This window comes from Gopherus flavomarginatus, chromosome 2, assembly GCF_025201925.1.
Source record: "Gopherus flavomarginatus isolate rGopFla2 chromosome 2, rGopFla2.mat.asm, whole genome shotgun sequence".
In the NCBI taxonomy this organism is placed as follows: Eukaryota; Metazoa; Chordata; order Testudines; family Testudinidae; genus Gopherus; species Gopherus flavomarginatus.
Window position 1 is genome coordinate 218,796,566 of NC_066618.1, and position 19,117 is coordinate 218,815,682.

Here is a 19,117-nt window from a genome sequence, read left to right on the forward strand (position 1 = left end):
AGAAATTCCCCTACATATAATTATCATCCACGATGGTGTTTCTGGCACCTTCCTCCAGAGCATCTGGCACTGGCCATTATCAGAGGAAGCATACCGAACTAGATGGACTACTGGCTTGATCTAATAAAGCAACTTCCACGTTCCTATATGTGATACTACAAATAGTGGGACCTTATTCAACAGCCAATCACTTTCCAGACTGCTTCAAAAATAATTTAACCAGCGATCAGATTAACAGAATCATAGAATTGTAGGACTGGAAGGGACCTCAAAAGGTCATCTAGTCCAGTCCCCTGCATTCATGGCAGAACTAAGTATTATCTAGACCGTCCCTGACAGGTGTTTGTCTAACCTGCTCTTAAAAATCTCCAGTGATGGAGATTCCACCACCTTACTGGGCAATTTACTCCAGTGCTTAACCACCCTGACAGTTAGGAAATTTTTCCTAATGTCCAACCTAAATGGCCCTTTCTGCAATTTAAGCCCACAGCTTCTTGTCCTACCCTCTTAAGTTAAGGAGAACATTTTTTCTCCTTCCTCCTTGTAATAACTTTTTATGTACTTGAAAACTTTTATTGTGTCCTCTGTCTTCTCTTCTCCAAAGTAAACAAACCCAATTTTTTAAATCTTCACTCATAGGTCATGTTTTCTAGACCTTTAATCATTGTTGTTGCTCTTCTCTGGAATTTCTCCACATCTTTCCTGAAATGTGGTGCCCAGAACTGGACATAATATTCCAGCTGAGGCCTAATCAGTATGGAGTAGAGCAGAAGAATTACTTCTCTTGTCTGGCTTCCAATACTCCTGCTAATACATTTCAGAATGATATTTGCTCTTGTTGCAACATTATTCACTATTGACTCATATTTAGCTTGTCATCCACTCTGACCCTGCCCCGCAGCTCTCTTTCTGCAGTACTCCTTCCTAGGAAGTCATTTCTTTTTGTATGTGTGCAACTGACTGTTCCTTCCTTCTATTAAGTATTAAACCTTTCTGCTTAATATTAAGCTATAATGTTCTGTCTTCTAAACCCAGATGAAATCTAGGTCAATGGCCTCAATAATTCTTTCATAAGTTAGATCAACTATAAGCATCTTGACCACCTCCAGTAAGAGTACTAAAACATCAAACAGAAAGAACTTAAATACAAACTGACTTCATATTACTGAAAAGCTAAAACATTAAACATCTTCCAAGTTAATTTTTTTCTCTGAAAAGCAGACTGGCCCAACATGAAGCCCAGTCAACTTCATACTTTAGTCTTAGTGTAAATCCATGTTAAGAGGAAGTTCAGATCTGGAAAGAGTAAGGATGAAGGCTGCTTGGCATGGAAGGGTTTTTTCAGGATTAAATGCAGAAGGGAATTAGAGTTCATGTTGATTTTATTCCAATTACAAACTGGAATCAAATTCAGTATTTAAGGATAAAGATCTATTTTAAATTATATGATAACAGTAAATTAAGGAAGCCAAAAGTCATTCTGAGCTGTGCACTTATGCCAACAGTCATGCAGCACTCTTCAAAGCTGTAGTAAGGTTTTCTTCAGGGTTTTAATACAGGACAGAAACAAAGCAGCAAACAAGTGCAAGTCTTGAATTTTCTACTACGACTCTGACTCTTATCAATCTGAATTATTATAGCCTTCCTGCTGTTAGTAAAGGACAAAAGATTTGTTTGCAGAGGACTGACAAAGTTAAACAGGACTGAGATACAAGACTAACTATAGCAGAGACTCTGGAAGGGTTAAAACATGTAGGAGAGGAAGTAAGCATTGCTAAATCTTACTAAAACTTTATTGCTAATCTGTGGGGAACACAAAAGCATATTTTAAAGTCTGCTTTGAAAACCTTGTTTTTCATGTAATCCTTTTTTGGGGGGTTTATTATTGTTTGATATGCAATGTAAACAAACATTTCCCCACCCTCTTATGGGCAGAAGAGAAATGGAACTAAATCAGGGTTTAATAATTTGTGTTCAGGTCTCTGAAGCACAATTCTCTGTAATATAAGATCTCCCATCCCATAAACTACCCTAACCTGCCGTCCACTGCTAATATCTCAGCCTCTGTCTATTCTATTGATAGGTGGCAATGGCATCTGCAGTGCACTTACTGAGGTGTGAGAGTGGGAAATAAGGTGACAAAAAGCCTGAACTTCTGAGATTTGAATAAGCAAAATTGTGAAAAATGTAAATATAGTTATGTTTATTCTGCTACTTTCAAAGAAAAACAGTGGAAGTGTTAGGAAAAAAAGCATCCATTTTTTCAGCATGTGATTTTTTTTTCATATAACAAAGAATTTGTGACCATATGTAGCTGTGAAAATAAAGTTTAATTACAAGTGTAATTTATCATCACAATGTTGCTGATAATCCTACTTAAAAGTGATATTAGTGGTAAGAAAGTCCAAAGTAAGAATGACAACCAATTTCCAGCATGATTTTATATTAAAGTTTTTAATAGCAAAAGAGAGCTTCGATTTAAATATTTGGATAGAATGTTCACCATGTACACAATAAAATATTTCATCATTAAAATCAGCTGACCAATCAGAAGAACTTTATTAGAATACTTTAAATGCTTGCAGAGCAACCAGTTCTGCTGTTAAAAACAATATGAAATCAGGATAACAAATGGTTTATGATTATATTTTAGGCTCTAATCTGCTGTTAGTTGTAGCAGTTATGAATAAAATTCATACAGGACTTTTAAACTTCCTTTAAGACATTTATATTGCCACAGACAATAAGTGAACTTAGAGCACACTTCAGATTCAAAGCAGGATGGGTGTATGGGGTACTCCATGACAGCAGTGAAAAATGGGTGGATCACTTCTGTTTTTAAAAAACTGATCTTGTCCACCTAGAATAAACCTGTTTTTAAAAAGGCTTTCTTCAAGACACATGTAACCTTAGAACAGGTACCTTCTGCTCTTCAATTGTGCAGCTCCTTCTTCTTGGAGAATCAAGGAGGCTATTGCTGAGTTTAAGGCCCGTCTATACATGTTTTGTTGGCATGGGGGCGGGGGGAGGGTCAGTTGTTGGGGGCGAAAGCATATGTGTGTTTAAAAAAAAAAAAGCCATCCCTAACCAAAGTAGCTTCACTAAAAGCCCTAGTGTAGAAGCAGTTATACCAGCAAAGAAGCTGTTTTGCCAGTACAGCTCATTTCTTTCACTAGTGTATATGATGCTACTCCCCTAGGAGGGTTTGCTGGTGTAGGTATACTGGCACACTTCTTATAGCATAGATAAAGTCTAAGATATCGGCAAAAATTGATTTATTGTAGAAATGTTTTGATAGTATTGTGCAAGACTCCATGATTACTACTGAAGAATTTGCAATCACATAGGCCGGAGCATGAAGACAAGAATTAAGAGAGCGGTTTAGAATCTTCGTGATTAGAGAAAATAAGGCTCTCTGAAGCAGAATGGACAAACTGGTGAATACTGGGAGTCCATGGTACTCCTGAGCTAACTCATAGGCTAGATGATGGAGGTTTGAGTTTTTAAAAACACAGCGGGCCCAATTCTCCACTTTATACCAGTGTAAACTACACTAGCACCAACAGAAACATACCGGCATAAAACTGGTGTAGCACAGTAGATAATCAGGCACCAAATGGTAAAATGAGGGGCCTACTAAACTCAGTTTACAGCAGTGGTCTCCAACTTTAAGCATAAAATCACTTTTTGAATTTAAGTGCAACCCAGGATCCACCTCAAAGAAAATATAGCAATAACCATACTCACACAAACCCAAACATACTTGCCCTGTCCCTTCTCTGAGGCCCTGCCTCACTCACTCCATCCCCCCTCCCTCTGTCACTTGCTCTCCCCCACCCTCACTTACTTTCACCGGTCTGGGGCAGGGGGTTGGGGTGCAGGAGGGAGTGCAGGCTCTCGGCTGGGGCTGAGGGGTTCAGAGTGTGGAAGGGGCTCCAGGCTGAGCCTGAGGTAGGGGGTTGAGGTGCAGGAGGGGGTTCAGGGCGCAGGAGACGGCTCAGGACTGGGAATGGGGGGTTGGGGTGCAAGAGGGGCTGCAGGCTCTGGGAGGAGGTGAGGAGGGGGCTCAGGGCTGGGGCAAGGGCAGGGGGTTGTGATGCAGGATGCGTTCGGGATACAGGCTCTGGCTGGTCATTGCTTAGCTTAGGCAGCTCCCAGAAGGTGGCGCAGCAGGATGACAGACTTTATCCATTTGTTTTTAAACCATACATCTCAACATCTACCCTACTACAATCAAGATTGCTAGTTACAGCACAGGCACGCACCCAAAGAAATATATGTTATACTACCTAGAATATTATCAGACCTTACCAGCTATGAAGGGTCAGATCTGGTTATTGCTTATTCAAGGTTTAGTTTTGTTTTTAAAACTATATTTAATGTTTTGTTCTTTAATTATTAAATCTTTACAACTAGATACAATGATTAGAATCTAATATCAGAGGGGTAGCCGTGTTTGCTGATTTTACAGATCCAGACTAAGACTCCTGTGGCACCCTACAGACTAACAGACGTATTGGAGCATGGGCTTTCATGGGTGAATGCATCCAATAAAGTGGGTATTCACCCATGAAAGCTCATGCTCCAATATGTCTGTTAGTCTATAAGGTGCCACAGGACTCTTTGCTGCTTTTAGAGAATCTAACAGTTTACTAACTGTAGTCTTCCTTTCAGAATCCTAACATGCTTTTTATAAAGCAGGAGCCTTAAAACTATAACTTTGCCTAATCTGCACATAGTAGTCATGTCCCCATTCAATTTAAATACAGAATTTTCAGTGAGCAAAATTTTATTTGCCTCGTTCTGTCTTAAAATGTTGGAGTACTGCTATGTATGGATTCATTCTATGCAAAAAGTTGGTATATTTAAATTTCAGATGAAGCAACTCCTAGAGATGTCCGAGATCCTTCTGCCTGAACAGGAACTACAACTACAAAAGCAGTTTCTCCTCCCTTGGTGTTCACAACTCAACTGCAGAAAAGGGCCTGATTGAGCTAACTTCATTATCTCTAGACTGATTCTTGCCTGCATATTTATACCTGCCTCTGGAAATTTCCACTACATTCACTGACAAAGTGGATATTCACACACGAAAGCTTATGCTCCAATACGTCTGTTAGTCTATAAGATGCCACAGGACTCTGTCGCTTTTTACAGATCCAGACTAACATGGCTACCTTTCTGATATATGAATACAGTAAGTCCTCACAAAGTCGTCCCAGTTAACGTTGTAACCCTGCTAATCAATCAGAGAACATGCTCATTTAAAGTTGTGTAATGCTCCCTTATAACATTGTTTGGCAGCAGCCTGCTTTGTCCACTGCTTGCAGGAAAAGCAGCCTGTTGGGAGCTAGCTGGTGGGGGGCTTGGAACCAGGGTGGACCGGCAGTCCCCCCTATCAGCTCCCTGCTCCCCTAAGTTCCCTGTACAGCAGCTGCCCAATAGGCTATCAATTGCATTCTGCTTGCCGTGCAGGGACGGGGGGAAAGAAGGGGGCTAATGTCAGGGTGTCCCCCTTGCTCTTGCTCCTCTCCTCGCACTTACCCCATATCCATAGAGCAGGATGGGGGACACAACAGGGCTCACGACAGAGGGAGCTTCCTGGCAGCAGCTGCTGCCTCAACTTGCTGATCTACTTAAAAAGGCAATGTACTTAGAGTGGGCTCAGCATACTTAAAGGGGAATGCACATCTCTCTCTCTCTCTCTCTCACACACACACACACACACACACACACACACACACACACACACACACGGTGTGTGTCTATCTGCTATGCTGTCTCCCCTCCCTCCATTTGTACTGCCTTGTAGAGTGTAATGGCTACATTAACGTGTTAAACCTTGAGGGCTCAGCCAAGTGCTAGTTCATCATTTAGCAATAAGGCATTCCCCAGGAAATATCCCAGCCTCTTCCACCCTCTGACTTCACCACCTCAACCAAGCTTCACAATCATCACTGCTGTGTACAGTTTTAAACTGTTTGTTTAAAACTAATACTATCTGCCTATATATAAAATATACTCGCCTGGTGAAAAATATTTCCCTGGAACCTAACCCCTCTATTTACATTAATTCTTAAGGGGAAACTGGATTCGCTTAACTTCGTTTTGCTTGAAGTTGCATTTTTCAGGAACATAACTACAATGTCAAGCAAGGAGTTACTGGATAAGATTCTATTATATTAACATTAGCTTTCAGAACCAAAGCATTCATGCCTATGAAAGAACTGCATATATATCTGACTGCAACAGCTTTTTATCTAATATAACAATCATTAATTTGAGCTGAGAAACTTATAACAGTTTATTGAGGTGCTGCTTGTAGTGTTAGTAGTTTCCTCTTCTTGAAGAAGTTACACTAGAAGCAACTGATATTTCAGTGGCGGCTGCTGCTGCTGTCTGGATTTTTGGAAAAAGAAACCAGCACTCTGCATTTAAAAAGCTTTCTGCACTCATATAACAGCAGGGACCTGTACTACTGTTCTTTTTGAGCAGAATTCTCATATTTGACTAAGAGTATGTTTATACTATCCCCCAGATCGGCAGGCAGCGATTGATCCAGGGGGAGTTTGATTTATTGCGTCTAGTCTAGACGCGATAAATCGATCCGCGAGCACTCTCCCATCAACTCCTGTACTCCATCAGGCTGAGGCACAGGAGTAGTCGATGGGGGAGCATCAGCAGTCGACTCAACGCAGTAAGTAGATCTAAGTACATCGACTTCGGCTATGTTAAGCACCTTCAGCTACATGAATAACTTTAATTAACCCCCTTCCGCCACCCAGGTGTAGACCAGTGCTACATTTCATGAATGAAATGATTACACATCACATCCTCCAAAAATGTGTTAGCCTCAGGAGTCAATTTTCTCATGCTTCCACTACACACACATTCTTCTTATGTTATGTCTTCACTACTGGCCGGATCAGCGGGCAGCAATCGATCCAGCAAGGATCAATTTATCGCATCTAGACTAGACACGATACAAATCAATCCCCGAGCACTCTCCTGTCGAGTCCTGTACTCCAGTTCAGCAAGAGACGCAGGCTGAGTCACTGGGAAGCGGCAGCTGTCGACTCACCATAGTGAAGACACTGCGGTAAGTAGATCTCAGTACATTGACTTCAGCTATGTTATTCAAGTAGCTGAAGTTCCATAACTTAGATCAATTCCCCCCCAAGTGTAGACCAGGCCTTAGTGTTTTATTAAGCCTCTTCCCATCATTTGATATGGGATGAGGAAGATAAATGGATTTTAGTTAGAGCAGGAGTCGGCAACCTTTCAGAAGCAGTGTGCCAAGTCATTATTTATTCACTCTAATTTAAGGTTTCACGTGCCAGCAATATATTTTAACATTTTTAGAAGGTCTTTCTATAAGTCTATAATATCCATACAACAATAGTTTGTTTATAAAGTAAATAAGGTTTTTAAAAAGTTTAAGAAGCTTCATTTAAAATTAAATTAAAATGCAAAGCCCCGCAGACCGGTGGCCAGGATCTGGCCAGTGTGAGTGCCACTGAAAATCAGTTTGCACACTGCCTTCAGCACACGTGCCATAGGTTGCCTACCCCGACTGAGTTTCAAGGTTTTTCTTAGCATTTTAGAAATTCAAATATCTTCTTTTTGAGGAAAAGAGTCACTCCAAATGCAGAATATATAGTCTATCTTCTACTTCACTAAAAGGACTGAAGTTATGGCAATTTTAAAACTGAACAGGTGCACGTTGCTTTGATAAGTATGCAATGAAGTGAAATGCCCTGAATATTCAAATGCCAGTTTCACTACAGAAGAGGAAAAGGGCAATGACTGTGTGTACTAGGAAAGCTGGCTTTCCAGATTGTCTATAAACAATTAGGGAAAGGGCTGCACCTAAGAAGCAAGAAGCGTGGAAGAAGAGTTCCATTTAGTTTTTTCAAGGAGCTAAACAGTCAGACTTTGACAAAGACAAGAAGTTGGGTTTTTTTGTGAACTCTCTAGTCGAGTGGTCTCCAACCTTTACGCCCAAGATCACATTTTGAATCTAAGAGCAACCCAGGATCTACCCCATCCCTTCCCCAAAGCCCCAACCACTCCCTCCCGCTCCGTCACTTGCTCTCCCCCATTCTTACTCACTTTCACTGGGCTGGGGTAGTGGATTGGGACCAAGGGGATTGGGGTGCAGGAGGGGGCTCTGGGCTGGGGCAGTGTGTTGGGATGCAGGAGGGGGTACAGGGTGCTGGCTCTGGGAGGGGGTCAGAGCTGGGGTGCATCCTCCTGCAGGGCAGCACTTACCTCTGGCGGCTCCCGGTTAGCAGCAGGCGCAGTGAGGCTAAGGCAGGTTTCCTCCCTATCCTGGCCCCACACCACTCCTGGAAGGCGCCAATGTGCCCCTGGGGGGTGGGGGGCCCGCCACACACTGTCCCTCTCTGCAAGCACCACCCCCACAGCTCTCCCAGTCCATGGGAGCAGCATGAGGCCAGAGTAGGTAGGGAGTATATCTTAACAGTCACGCTGCACTGCCAGAGATCGTGATCAGCTGGGAGATCCTTTAAGATCAACCAGTCAATCACAATCGACCAGTTGGTGACCACTGCTCTAGCTCTTATTAGGTTTTTAAGAGATGCAGCTAGGGATAGTTCCAGGATCTCTCTGTCTCTCACTCACTCATTTCCTACAGCCAAGAGGGGTTAGTTCACCATTGCTTGTCACCCAGCTTTCCAATTGCCCTTCTTCCTACATTGGGCAGAAAATAGCAATCTTCGACCTCTGTTCATAGATCCATATTCCAATGTAGGACCCCACCCCATTCTTTACACGTGCCTCAGACCTCCCATGTCTGCTAGACTATACAGTCATATTACTGTCCACCACTGTCCAGGAAATAGGAGGAGGATCCCTGCAGGTGTCCAGGCAAAAAACAGCAGAGGCCAGAGGTCAATTCTACCATGTTTGGTCAAGTGGAAGAGAATCCAAGAGTAGCCCCACACCTAGAAGCACTGCTACTCCCTCCTCCATCAGATCAAGGGGCTGATGGTGGAGGAGAAGGATTGCACATGAGGGGTTTCTTTTCCTACATCTGCCTTGCTGTTGTGAGCAAAGGAAGTTTCGTGCCATTGATGTCACTGTTATTTAATAATTCAGCATTTTATGATGTTTGCAAAGATGCTAGGGGCCTTGATAGGTCATCACTGCTTCCCCCACCCACCATATCACTTCCCCTGACCTCTGAAACTGTACCTCTTGATCCACAGCCAGCAAAAGTGTTACTTTACCCCACTGCTGCTCCCCTTAGAAGAAGTTCCTCCCCCATTTCAGGAACACCACTCCTTCACCACACACTAAGAGATAAGGGTGGTAGATACACACCTACACTCTAGTCTGTCCCTGGATGGGAAACAAAGAAGGAATTAAAAAAAAAAGGTGAAATACATGCCTCTTGTGTCTAACTACAGCCGCTTAATTCTTTGAAAGCCTTCCCAGCTTTTTTAGCCAAAGTTATTGCCTCCCCTCTGCAATCTGGGAATGTTTAGTTCTTAAAAATAAAAATTAAAAACAGGGCTGTCAAGCGATTAAAAAAAGAATCACAATCACACTGTTAAACAATAACAATACCATTTATTAAAATTTTTGGAAGTTTTCCATATTTTCAAATATATTGATTTCAATTAAAACACAGAATACAAAGTGTATACTGTTCACTTTATATTTTTATTACAAATATTTGCACTGCAAAAAAAAAGTATTTTTCAATTCACTTAATTCAAGTATTGTAGTGCAATCACTTTATCGTGAAAGTTGCACTTACAAATGTAGAATTATGTATAAAAAATAACTGCATTCAAAAATAAAACAATTGAAAATTTTAGAGCTTACAAGTCCACTCAGTCCTATTTCTTGGTCAGCCAATCACTCAGACAAGTTTGTTTACATTTGCGGAGATAATGCTGCCCACTTCTTGTTCACAATGTCACCTGAAAGTGAGAACAGGCATTTGCATAGCACTGTTGTAACCGGTGTCGGAAGATATTTACATTCCAGATGTGCTAAAACTCATATCCCTTCATGCTTCAAATACTATTCCAGAGGACATGCGTCCCCGCTGATGACGGGTTCTGCTTGATAACAATCCAAAGCAGTGCAGACCGACGCATGTTCATTTTCATCATCTGAGTCAGATGCCACCAATAGAAGGCTGATTTTCTTTTTTGGTCGTTTGGGTTCTGTAATTTCTGCATTGGAGTGTTGCTCTTTTAAGACTTATGAAAGCAGGCGCCATACTTCATCCCTTTCAGATTTTGGAAGGCACTTCAGATTCTTAAACCTTGGGTTGAGTGCTGTGGTTATCTTTAGAAATCTAACATTGGTACCTTCTTTGCCTTTTGTCAGATCTGCAGCAAAAGTGTTCTTAAAATGAACATGTGCTGAGTCATCATCTGAGACTACTATAACATGAAATATATGGCAGAATGTGGGTAAAATAGAGCTGGAGACATAATTCGCCCCCAAGGAGTTCAATCACAAATTTAATTAACGCGTTATTTTTTTACACGAGCATCAGCACAGAAGCATGTCTCTGGAATGGTGGCCAAAGCATTAAGGGGCATATGAATGTTTAGCATATCTGGCATGTAAATACCTTGCAATGTCGGTTACAAAAGTGCCATGCGAATGCCTGTTCTCACTTTCTGCTGACATTGTCGCCTGTAACAAACTTGTTTGTCTTAGCGATTGGCTGAATGAGAAGTGGGACTGAATGGACTTGTAGGCTCTAAAGTTTTGCATTGTTTTATTTTTAAGAGCAGTTATGTAACAAACAAACAAAAATCCATATTTTAAGTTGTACTTCACCAATAAAGAGATTGCACTATAGCACTTGTATGAGGTGAACTGAAAAATAATGTTTCTTTTGTTTATTTTTACAGTGCAAATATTTGTAATAAAAAATATAAAGTGAACAGTATACACTTTGTATTCTGTGTTTTAATTGAAATCAATATATTTGAAAATGCAGAAAAACATCCAAAAGTACTTAATACATTTCAGTTGGTATTCTACTGTTTAACAGTGCATTTAAAACTGCGATTAATCATGATTAATTTTTTTAAATCACAATTGTGTGTTAACATGCGAGTTAACTGCAAATAATCAACAGCCCTAAAAACAACCTTATTCAGCATCAGACATATCTGTAAAAATGTTAATTTTAAATACTGAGTGAACTGTTTTCCATTATCTGGTCAAGTTACCACACAGCAAACCAAACCCTTGAAGATTTGGCTAAAACTTAAATCCACTTACGGGAGAATGAACTTACATTTGTTTTTACAGAATCAAATGAAATACAGATCAGTTCTTTGGGGAAAAAAAAAAAAAAAAGCAATCAAGAAGTTGTTTTTTCCCCTTAAGTGTAGCAGTCCTAAAAGGAAAAACACATTAGCTAGAAATAGGCACATTGTGGAAGCTTCAGCACACATCATTAGAAATGCACCTCAGTCCTGACCTGCAAACCCCCTCTTATCCCATTCCTCTTTCTTGAGTGCACACCACCACCACCACATCCACCTGTGCAAACAGGAAGTATCCACTAGGGACCAGCATTATGTTAAACTCATTTCCACTGTGATCAGAACCAAGTTACCAATCTACAATAGGTCTCCAGAAACGAAGAGGGTTAATACATTAATCTCCTACTACACACAGACCTCATAATTAAAGTGGCTCTAGTCAAGCTAAAATTTTACCTTTCCAATAGGATATTACCAGGGTAGCTTTATGAAAAATGCCTAAGGAGGCACTGTTTGGAGCTGAATACAACTCAACGCTTTATAGATACTCAATTGCAGGGATGCTTCATTATGGGAAGCACACTTCTCCAGAGCCTGAAGAAATAGTAATTTATTTTCACCAACTAAAACTGTATCTGGCAATGGATGTGTGTTTATCTTTGTGATTACAGAAGTGAAACAACACATATTGGAAAAAGCTTCAATGGTATATGAATTTCAAAGAGTTACATTACCAGAAATACAGTTCTTCACGATGACTTAATCAGACTTTTTGACTGGGGCTATGTTATGTGGAAGCTTGGCATGGAAAGTTAAGAGGAACCAGGCTACTATATCATCATTCAGTTCTTTTCTCGTTATATACATCAATCCCATCTCAGATTTTGTCATCACACACGCCTTTCAGGCATCTTATTTCTAATCCTAAGAACGTCCTCATGGTCTATTTACATTTTAGGAGAGCATGTGCACAGCACAAATCAATGCAAAATGTTTTTCCAGTGCATGTACTCAAGAATATGCACCTAAAGACTGCACTGTTCTGCACATATTTCTCAGCAGTCCGTATTTGTCTTTAAATTCTAAGAAGTTATAGATTTATAAAAATGTATACAAAAGATTTTTTTCTTGCATATGTACAATGCCTCAGATACCGGTGGTAAAGAAGTCAGCTGTTTAGAATACTGAAACAATACAGAGTAATCTGATGTAAATTTAAGCTGCACAAGAGAAATTGTTTTTAAAAATCGAACTCCGAAAACTGAACAATGTACAAGCCTGAAAACAGGCCTCATTGTAAAAGTAATTTGATTGAGATTGCTTCTTGCACATAAACATCATCAACATTCTTCACTCTGCTTCCTTTCCCTTACTATGGAGGTCAGATATTCATGGCCAGATTGAAGATCAGACGGGAAGAGTTAACACCTCATCTGAAAAAAGTTGCAAGTGTATCTATTCACAGGAGTTAAAACAATATAAAAAAACATTTTCAGTTAACATTAGAGTTAGAAACTGAAGCACTGAACATCCAGGAAATGGTGAAGATAAAGTAGCCTATGCAATCTTAGTTGAATCCTATGTGTTGTCATGATATGGTCTAGTTCAGGGGTCGGCAACCTGCGGCACATGTGCCAAACATGGCACGCGAGCCGATTTTGAGCAGTACGCAGCCGCCTGCTGTAGTCCTGGCCCCCAGCCCCACCCGCCCACCACTCTCCCTTGCGGGGGCAGGAGGCAGAAGCTTGGTTCCGTGGCAACCATGCTTCTCCCTCTCCCACTTCTTCCCCCAGCTTAGTGCTTTCCTGCCCTGCCCCCTCTCCTTCCCTGTGCCAATCAGCTGATGGCCCTAGCGAGGTGGAGGAGGGGAAGACCAACAGCATGCAGGCAGCTCCCTAGAGAGGACAGAGAGAGGTAGGGACGGAGCCTTGGGGCAAGAGGTGGAACAGGGCACATTCCTTCCAGCCCCTTGCCCTGAGCCGCTCAGGGCAGGGGGCTCGGAGCACCCCTATGAGCTGAGCACCCCAGCCCTCTGCCCTGATGCCCCCCCCCCACACACACACCGCATTCTGCCCTGCAGCCCCCATACCCCCCAGCCCTCTTCTCTGAACGTCCACACAGCCCTAGCCCTCTGCCCTGAACCTCAGTCCAGACTTCTGCCCTGAACCTCCTCCCCTAGCCCTCTGCCCTGACCCCTGAAACCTCCCCACCCAGGTCTGGGGTCCCAGCCGCAGGCCCTGCTCAGCCTGCTGCCGGCCTAGGTGAACAGAACCCCAGACTGGCAGCGAGCTGAGCAGGCTGGCGGTGTAAGATCATCATTTTAATTTAATTTTAAAAGATGCTTCTTAAACATTTTGAAAACCATATTTACTTTACGTACAATAGTTTAGTTACATAATATAGACTTATAGAAAGAGACCTTATAAAAACGTTAAAATGTATTACCAGCACGCAAAACCTTAAATCAGAGTGAATAAATGAAAGGTTGCCGACCACTGATCTAGTTACATAATCACATACTGGCACAAAAAGGGTAGAAGACATCAAGTAGCCAGTCTGCTCCATCTTCAGTCCTGGAGTGGCTTAGAGCCAGCTGGGGGCTGACTTAACTTACAACAGCCCAGACTGCCAGAGAGCAACACACTCTAGAAAGGAACCTTCCGTCACCTCCCCTCCACCCCCCAAAATAAATAAAAATAAATAAAAGGGTGGAGAGTGGGAGGACCACTGGTATAAGAACCAGCTACACTAGCTGGATAACTACTCTCATGCTTCAGGAATCCTTAGTTGAGGAGATATAGGGTCTTTCCACTGAGTTACACAAGGGACATCTGGATGCTATTTTTATCACAGCATCAATCTTTTTTTAGATAGCATAACGTGTGTGCAAAGCGACTCCAGCAGCAAGAGTTATTGGTCCCAAGGAGCTATGTGAAAAGACCTTACTTTTCTCACCCAGGGGAAAACTGAACTCAACTGTTCAAATCTTTGGGCCATCTTCAAGGACCTTCTCACAGTATCAAGAGCCCACATGAAAACTGCCTCAGTTTTAGTGTTTTACAGAGGTACTTACTGCTGGTAGTAGAGACTGCATGTTTTGATTGGAGTCTGCTATAGTGGCTAGGTAGACCAAGTTTGTATGCAACATCTGCTGATACCTAGCAAAATGAACAGAGCAAGACAGGTCCAAAAAATAGCTAAGGACACAATAATATTTAAATCCACCTCCTTTCAATTTACATACATAGGCAGAGTGAACTCTGATTTCAGTACATCAAGAAATTATGGGGATAGTTCTAGGAATCCCAAGCTTTCCACATATCCCTGCCCCCCTATGTTTTAACAATTCCCTTGCAAAAGTACTGGAACCACTCAGGCACATCCTCCTTGTAACTATTACAGAAGCAGCAACAGAGTGACCTTGTTCTTGTCTGTTTCATGCCCTGCTCCAGTTGAGTTACCCAGGAAATGTGTTGTGTATGAGCCCCTACATGACCATTTGATGCTGCCTGAGGCATGTATTAGCGACAAACAGCTCATTTCTCTCTCCTTCTGATGCATCCAGCAGCAAAAGATCATACCTATACATCAATCATATAATTAGAATAAGCAGCACATAATCAGGGCTCCATGTATTCCACAATTGCAAAATCACAAAGAATTCAATCCTTGCTGCAGAATAGTGCTCTAGTATCTCAACTTCCTTTTCTTAAAGGGAAATTACATTTCTAATCTTGGTTGCAAAGATAATCTTGAAAGCATGACCAGCATATAAGCCAATATCTACTGGAGTCTGCAAAAAGCCTCAAACATGGCTCATAGGTGTGGCACCCTCAGTCATCTCACTCAGGATCCCAGGGCTGAAAGACTCTGGAATTTGGCAATTTTCCAAGATACCACAGAACTCAGCATTTTGCTGCAGAATTTGTTGTTTAACAGAAAGAATGAAGTGTATTTAATGTGGATATAATAAATTAATACTGAGGCAGAATATGGCCCCATTGTAATACAGAGCACAGAAGACCTTGTAGAGTGCTTCCCCAGTAGCCTGACTGAAAATCAGAAATCAATTTCACACTTAAAGTTTACATGTAGAGGCACAGGCATAATCCTTGTTTGGGATGGTGCTCACCCAGGGATGTGGAGCAACCCTGACAGGAAAGTGAGCTGGCCTACTGGCAGGAAGCAGCTCATGACCACACCATGACCTTCACTCATGGCCTATCCATGCTTGTAAGTACCATTAAGTTAATGCATTCAGATTTCTGTTGGTATGCTTCTAACCAAAAGATCAGCATTGACTCACTTTAGAGCAGTGGTTCTCAGATTTTTGTACTGGCGACTCCTTTAACATAGCAAGCCTCTGAGTGCGGCCCTCAAATATATAAAAAAAGTGTTTTTAATTTAACACCATTATAAATACTGGAGGCAAATGGGGTTTGAGGTGGAGGCTGACAGTTCACAACCCCCATGGAATAACTTCGTGACCCCGAGGGGTCCTGACTCCCAGTTTGAGAACCCCTGCTCTAGAGGATGCATCCAAGCCTTCTTCATCAAACATCAGGCTTGTCATGATACATGGCCTTTTAGGCAGAGATTGGCTGCTTTGAGATAGGTGGAAGAGCATGAAGTTCTTGGATATGTCCCCAAAACAGCCTTCAAAATAGTGTCAGCTCCTCTCCCTACTACTTTGAATTACTAGGGAAGGTGTGAAGCAAGTAATCGAATTCCTCCCCAAAGTAATCAAAGCACTGACACGCACAATAGAAAAAAGTCTATACATTTTTATTATGAAATCCTTTTTTACCCTACATTACTGTTACTGTATGCTAATAAATTAAAACCAGCATTTCAATATTTCTAGAGCAGGAAGTTTTAATGATATTCATATACTCATTTAAAGGTACACTATCACTAGCAGTGTTTTTGTATGTTCGCTAGAACAATTCTCCAGTGAACTGATCTAAACAGACTGGGTTTCCAGTTAAATAACCGATATCACCAGGTACAAAATATATTTAGATTAAAATCTTACTGAGAGCATTCTGAGGTCTTTCCTTTGTTCTGATAGTCCATTATACACTGAATAAGATGGTTATTTTCATCCAACATCTGAAATAATAAAATAGAAGTCAGGAATAAGTTTCACACCCTTTTAATGAAAGTGAACTAAAAGTGAGACCAATCTCTGCTATCTACATTACATCAGCATTGAAAAAGTGCTTTTAAAAAAATTGTTTCTTATTTTGTTTTGCACAGACATCATTTTTAGAACTTTTCCCTCCTCCTATTCTTTTAATTCTCCATTTGTTTTATGGCTTTTAGTTTAGGGTTTTGGATTTAAGTCATTGCTATAGTTAAGGCTCCAAAAACATTTTTTTTCTAATTCCTATTCTTCCCTTGCCACAATTTTCTATAAGTTTCATTTTCCAAGTTTGGTCTCTGCTCAGAAATTTGTTTTAAATAGCTTAGACAAAAAAGTTTCTCTTCTCCTATTATGAAATGCTAGTGATTTGAAAAGAATAGCAACAGCAATGGGCAGAAAATTGAACGTTACTTCAAAATAAACCTCACTGCCTTTTAAAATGAGATTTGATTAACATATGAGCTTTTAGCACAGTTGCACTCTATGAGCATAGAAAATTATATACATTATTCTCTATCACATTTTAGAAGTATTCAAGATTGTGAATACATGTGTAACTAACTTACTTTTTAGTAAAAAAAAAAAAAAAAAAAAAAAGTTAGTCACATAAATGAAAGAGGCACACTTCCTAATTTTCCACAAAATGGATTTATTGTGAACTTCCCATGGTGTCCAAGACATCATTTTGGAGGTATCTGCAGGCAAATAGTATCTTATGTTTACCCCAAAGAAGGAGAAGAGCCACTGCCAGAGATTCCATTGAGACCATTAAGGACTTAGTGATAATCTATTTTATGTGGAAGGTGCTCAGATAGAACTTAGATAATATTTTTACTTCAAGGTCCCAGAGACACAGACAAGGTTTTTGGTCTTCTGGTCTCAAGATGAAAACATCAAGACACTTGATCGTGGCCTTGGAAAAGCCAAAAGACTAGTCACGCTTGATCTTAGCTCACCAAGAGCCGAGAAGCAGTACTATGAGACCCTAAAATAGATTTCTGAAATTTCCTGCTTAAAGGATATTGAACTCATACAATTAAGCAAACAGAAGTCAGGGAATGACAGTTAAAATTGCATGTGTACTGCTGCAGCTGCGCCACTGTAAGGGAGGGCTCTCTCCTGATGGCACAATTAAACCATCCCCAAAGAGCAGGGGTAGCTATGTAGGCATGAGGGGAGAGTGTTTCCTGCTGACAAAGTGCTGTCCACACCCGTGTTTTTGTCAGTGAAACTTCTGTCAGTCAGGGGTGTGGTTTTTTACACCCCGATCAACAAGTTTTTACTGACAAAAGTGCTAGTATAACCATAACCTTAAATATATGTATCTTGCTTCCCACCCCAATTCTTGTTTACTTACACAAGAACATACCAAAGTAGTGGCAGTGTCTAAAACAGTACCTGGAGACTCAAGCCCCAAGCCTCTATTCAAACCATAATCCCACTTCATTAAAATGCAAAAAAAAAAAAAAAAAAAAAAATCTTATCAATAAAACTAAGTTTAGAAACTGCAGTTTTGACTTACCTCACCAATAAGCACTAGACAAAGACCAAAATTATAAAAAATTACTTATCCACAAAGGTGAAGTATGATAATTAACTAATGAATACGTCTCATGCACAGAGTTAATTGTCTGACATATTACCCCAATTAGAAAGACATGGCGGGGGAAGGAGGAGGAAAGAGGAGTAATCTCTTTTATTGGACCAACTTCTCTTGGTGAGAGACAAGCTTTCAAGAAACAGAGCGCTCTTTTTCACATCTCGGAAAAGTATTTCCACCTCCCAAATCTGCATCCCCAACTTCTCCACAAGCCCACCCCCTCATCCCGCATCCCCAGCCCCCACGGGCCCCTCCATGTGCCCACCCCCTCATCCTGCATCCTCATCCCCCGATGTTCACCCCCCAATCCTGCATCCCCCACCACCCACAGGCACCTCCACGTGTCCACTCCCCAATCCTGCATCCCAACGCCTCCTGCCCACTCTTTCATCTTGCATGCCCACTCCCCACGCGCCCAGCCCCCAATCCTGCATCCCCGCACCCCACACACTCCCGCCCCTAACACCACAGCCCAGCCCTGCCCTTCACCCTCTGCCCTCAGACCCAGCGTGTTCCCAGCCCCGCCAGTCGCCGCCCCCCGGCCGGGCCGGAAGCAGCCCCGAGTCGGGCCTGGCCCCTCCCTCACCTTCTGGATGGCGGCCGGCGTGATCTCGCCCTTCCCCCGCTGCCTTGGGGCCGCGAATGCCACCGACATGTCGGGTCCCTGCGCGCAGGAGGATCCAGCACCCGGGCAGCGGACGAAGCAGCGGCGGGAGGAGGCAGCGGTCCGAGAAGAACATTCACCACCGCGAGGGGGAGGGGGCGTGACGGCTCGTGGGGCCAGCCCATCCCGGTCGCGAAGAGGGGGAGATAAGCCTCCCTGCCACTACATCCCCATTCTCTGACCGCAGGTGACAGCGCTAGCGACACTGGGACTCGCTCGCTCCGCTTAGCGAGAACGGCTCCACTGACGGGAGCGCCCTTTTGGCTGCTTTAAACGCGTCCTCTTCGTTACACATTCTGCGCCCCCCCGCGATTATGGTACATTCCTACCCAGAGCTCTCAGCCTGAGACAGGCTGTAAGTGGTACGGCCGGGAGCAGGGGGAGCCTGAAGTGCTCACTTTACAGGGGAGGCGAGTTCCACCCTGCCCCAGCCTTGGTTGCGC

General features: G+C 42.2%; 1 protein-coding gene across 5 annotated transcripts in view; it reads right to left on the minus strand.

Annotated features, from left to right (window-relative positions):
• SS18 (SS18 subunit of BAF chromatin remodeling complex) overlaps positions 1-18,783 on the minus strand; it is a 63,084-nt gene extending 44,301 nt beyond the window's left edge. Inside the window, exons 1-3 of one of the 5 annotated variants that reach the window (XM_050942011.1) lie at positions 18,597-18,783; positions 16,300-16,376; positions 14,338-14,422 (exon numbers count right to left, since the gene is read on the minus strand). In XM_050942011.1, coding sequence (XP_050797968.1) covers positions 14,338-14,422; positions 16,300-16,376; positions 18,597-18,665 — 231 coding nt within the window. In that variant the 5' untranslated portion in view covers positions 18,666-18,783. Of the gene's footprint in view, positions 1-14,337; positions 14,423-16,299; positions 16,377-17,932; positions 18,242-18,596 lie in introns of those variants that run through there. The other 4 variants (XM_050942014.1, XM_050942013.1, XM_050942012.1 and 1 more) reach the window with 4 other exon arrangements.
• Positions 18,784-19,117: the final 334 nt, after the last annotated feature.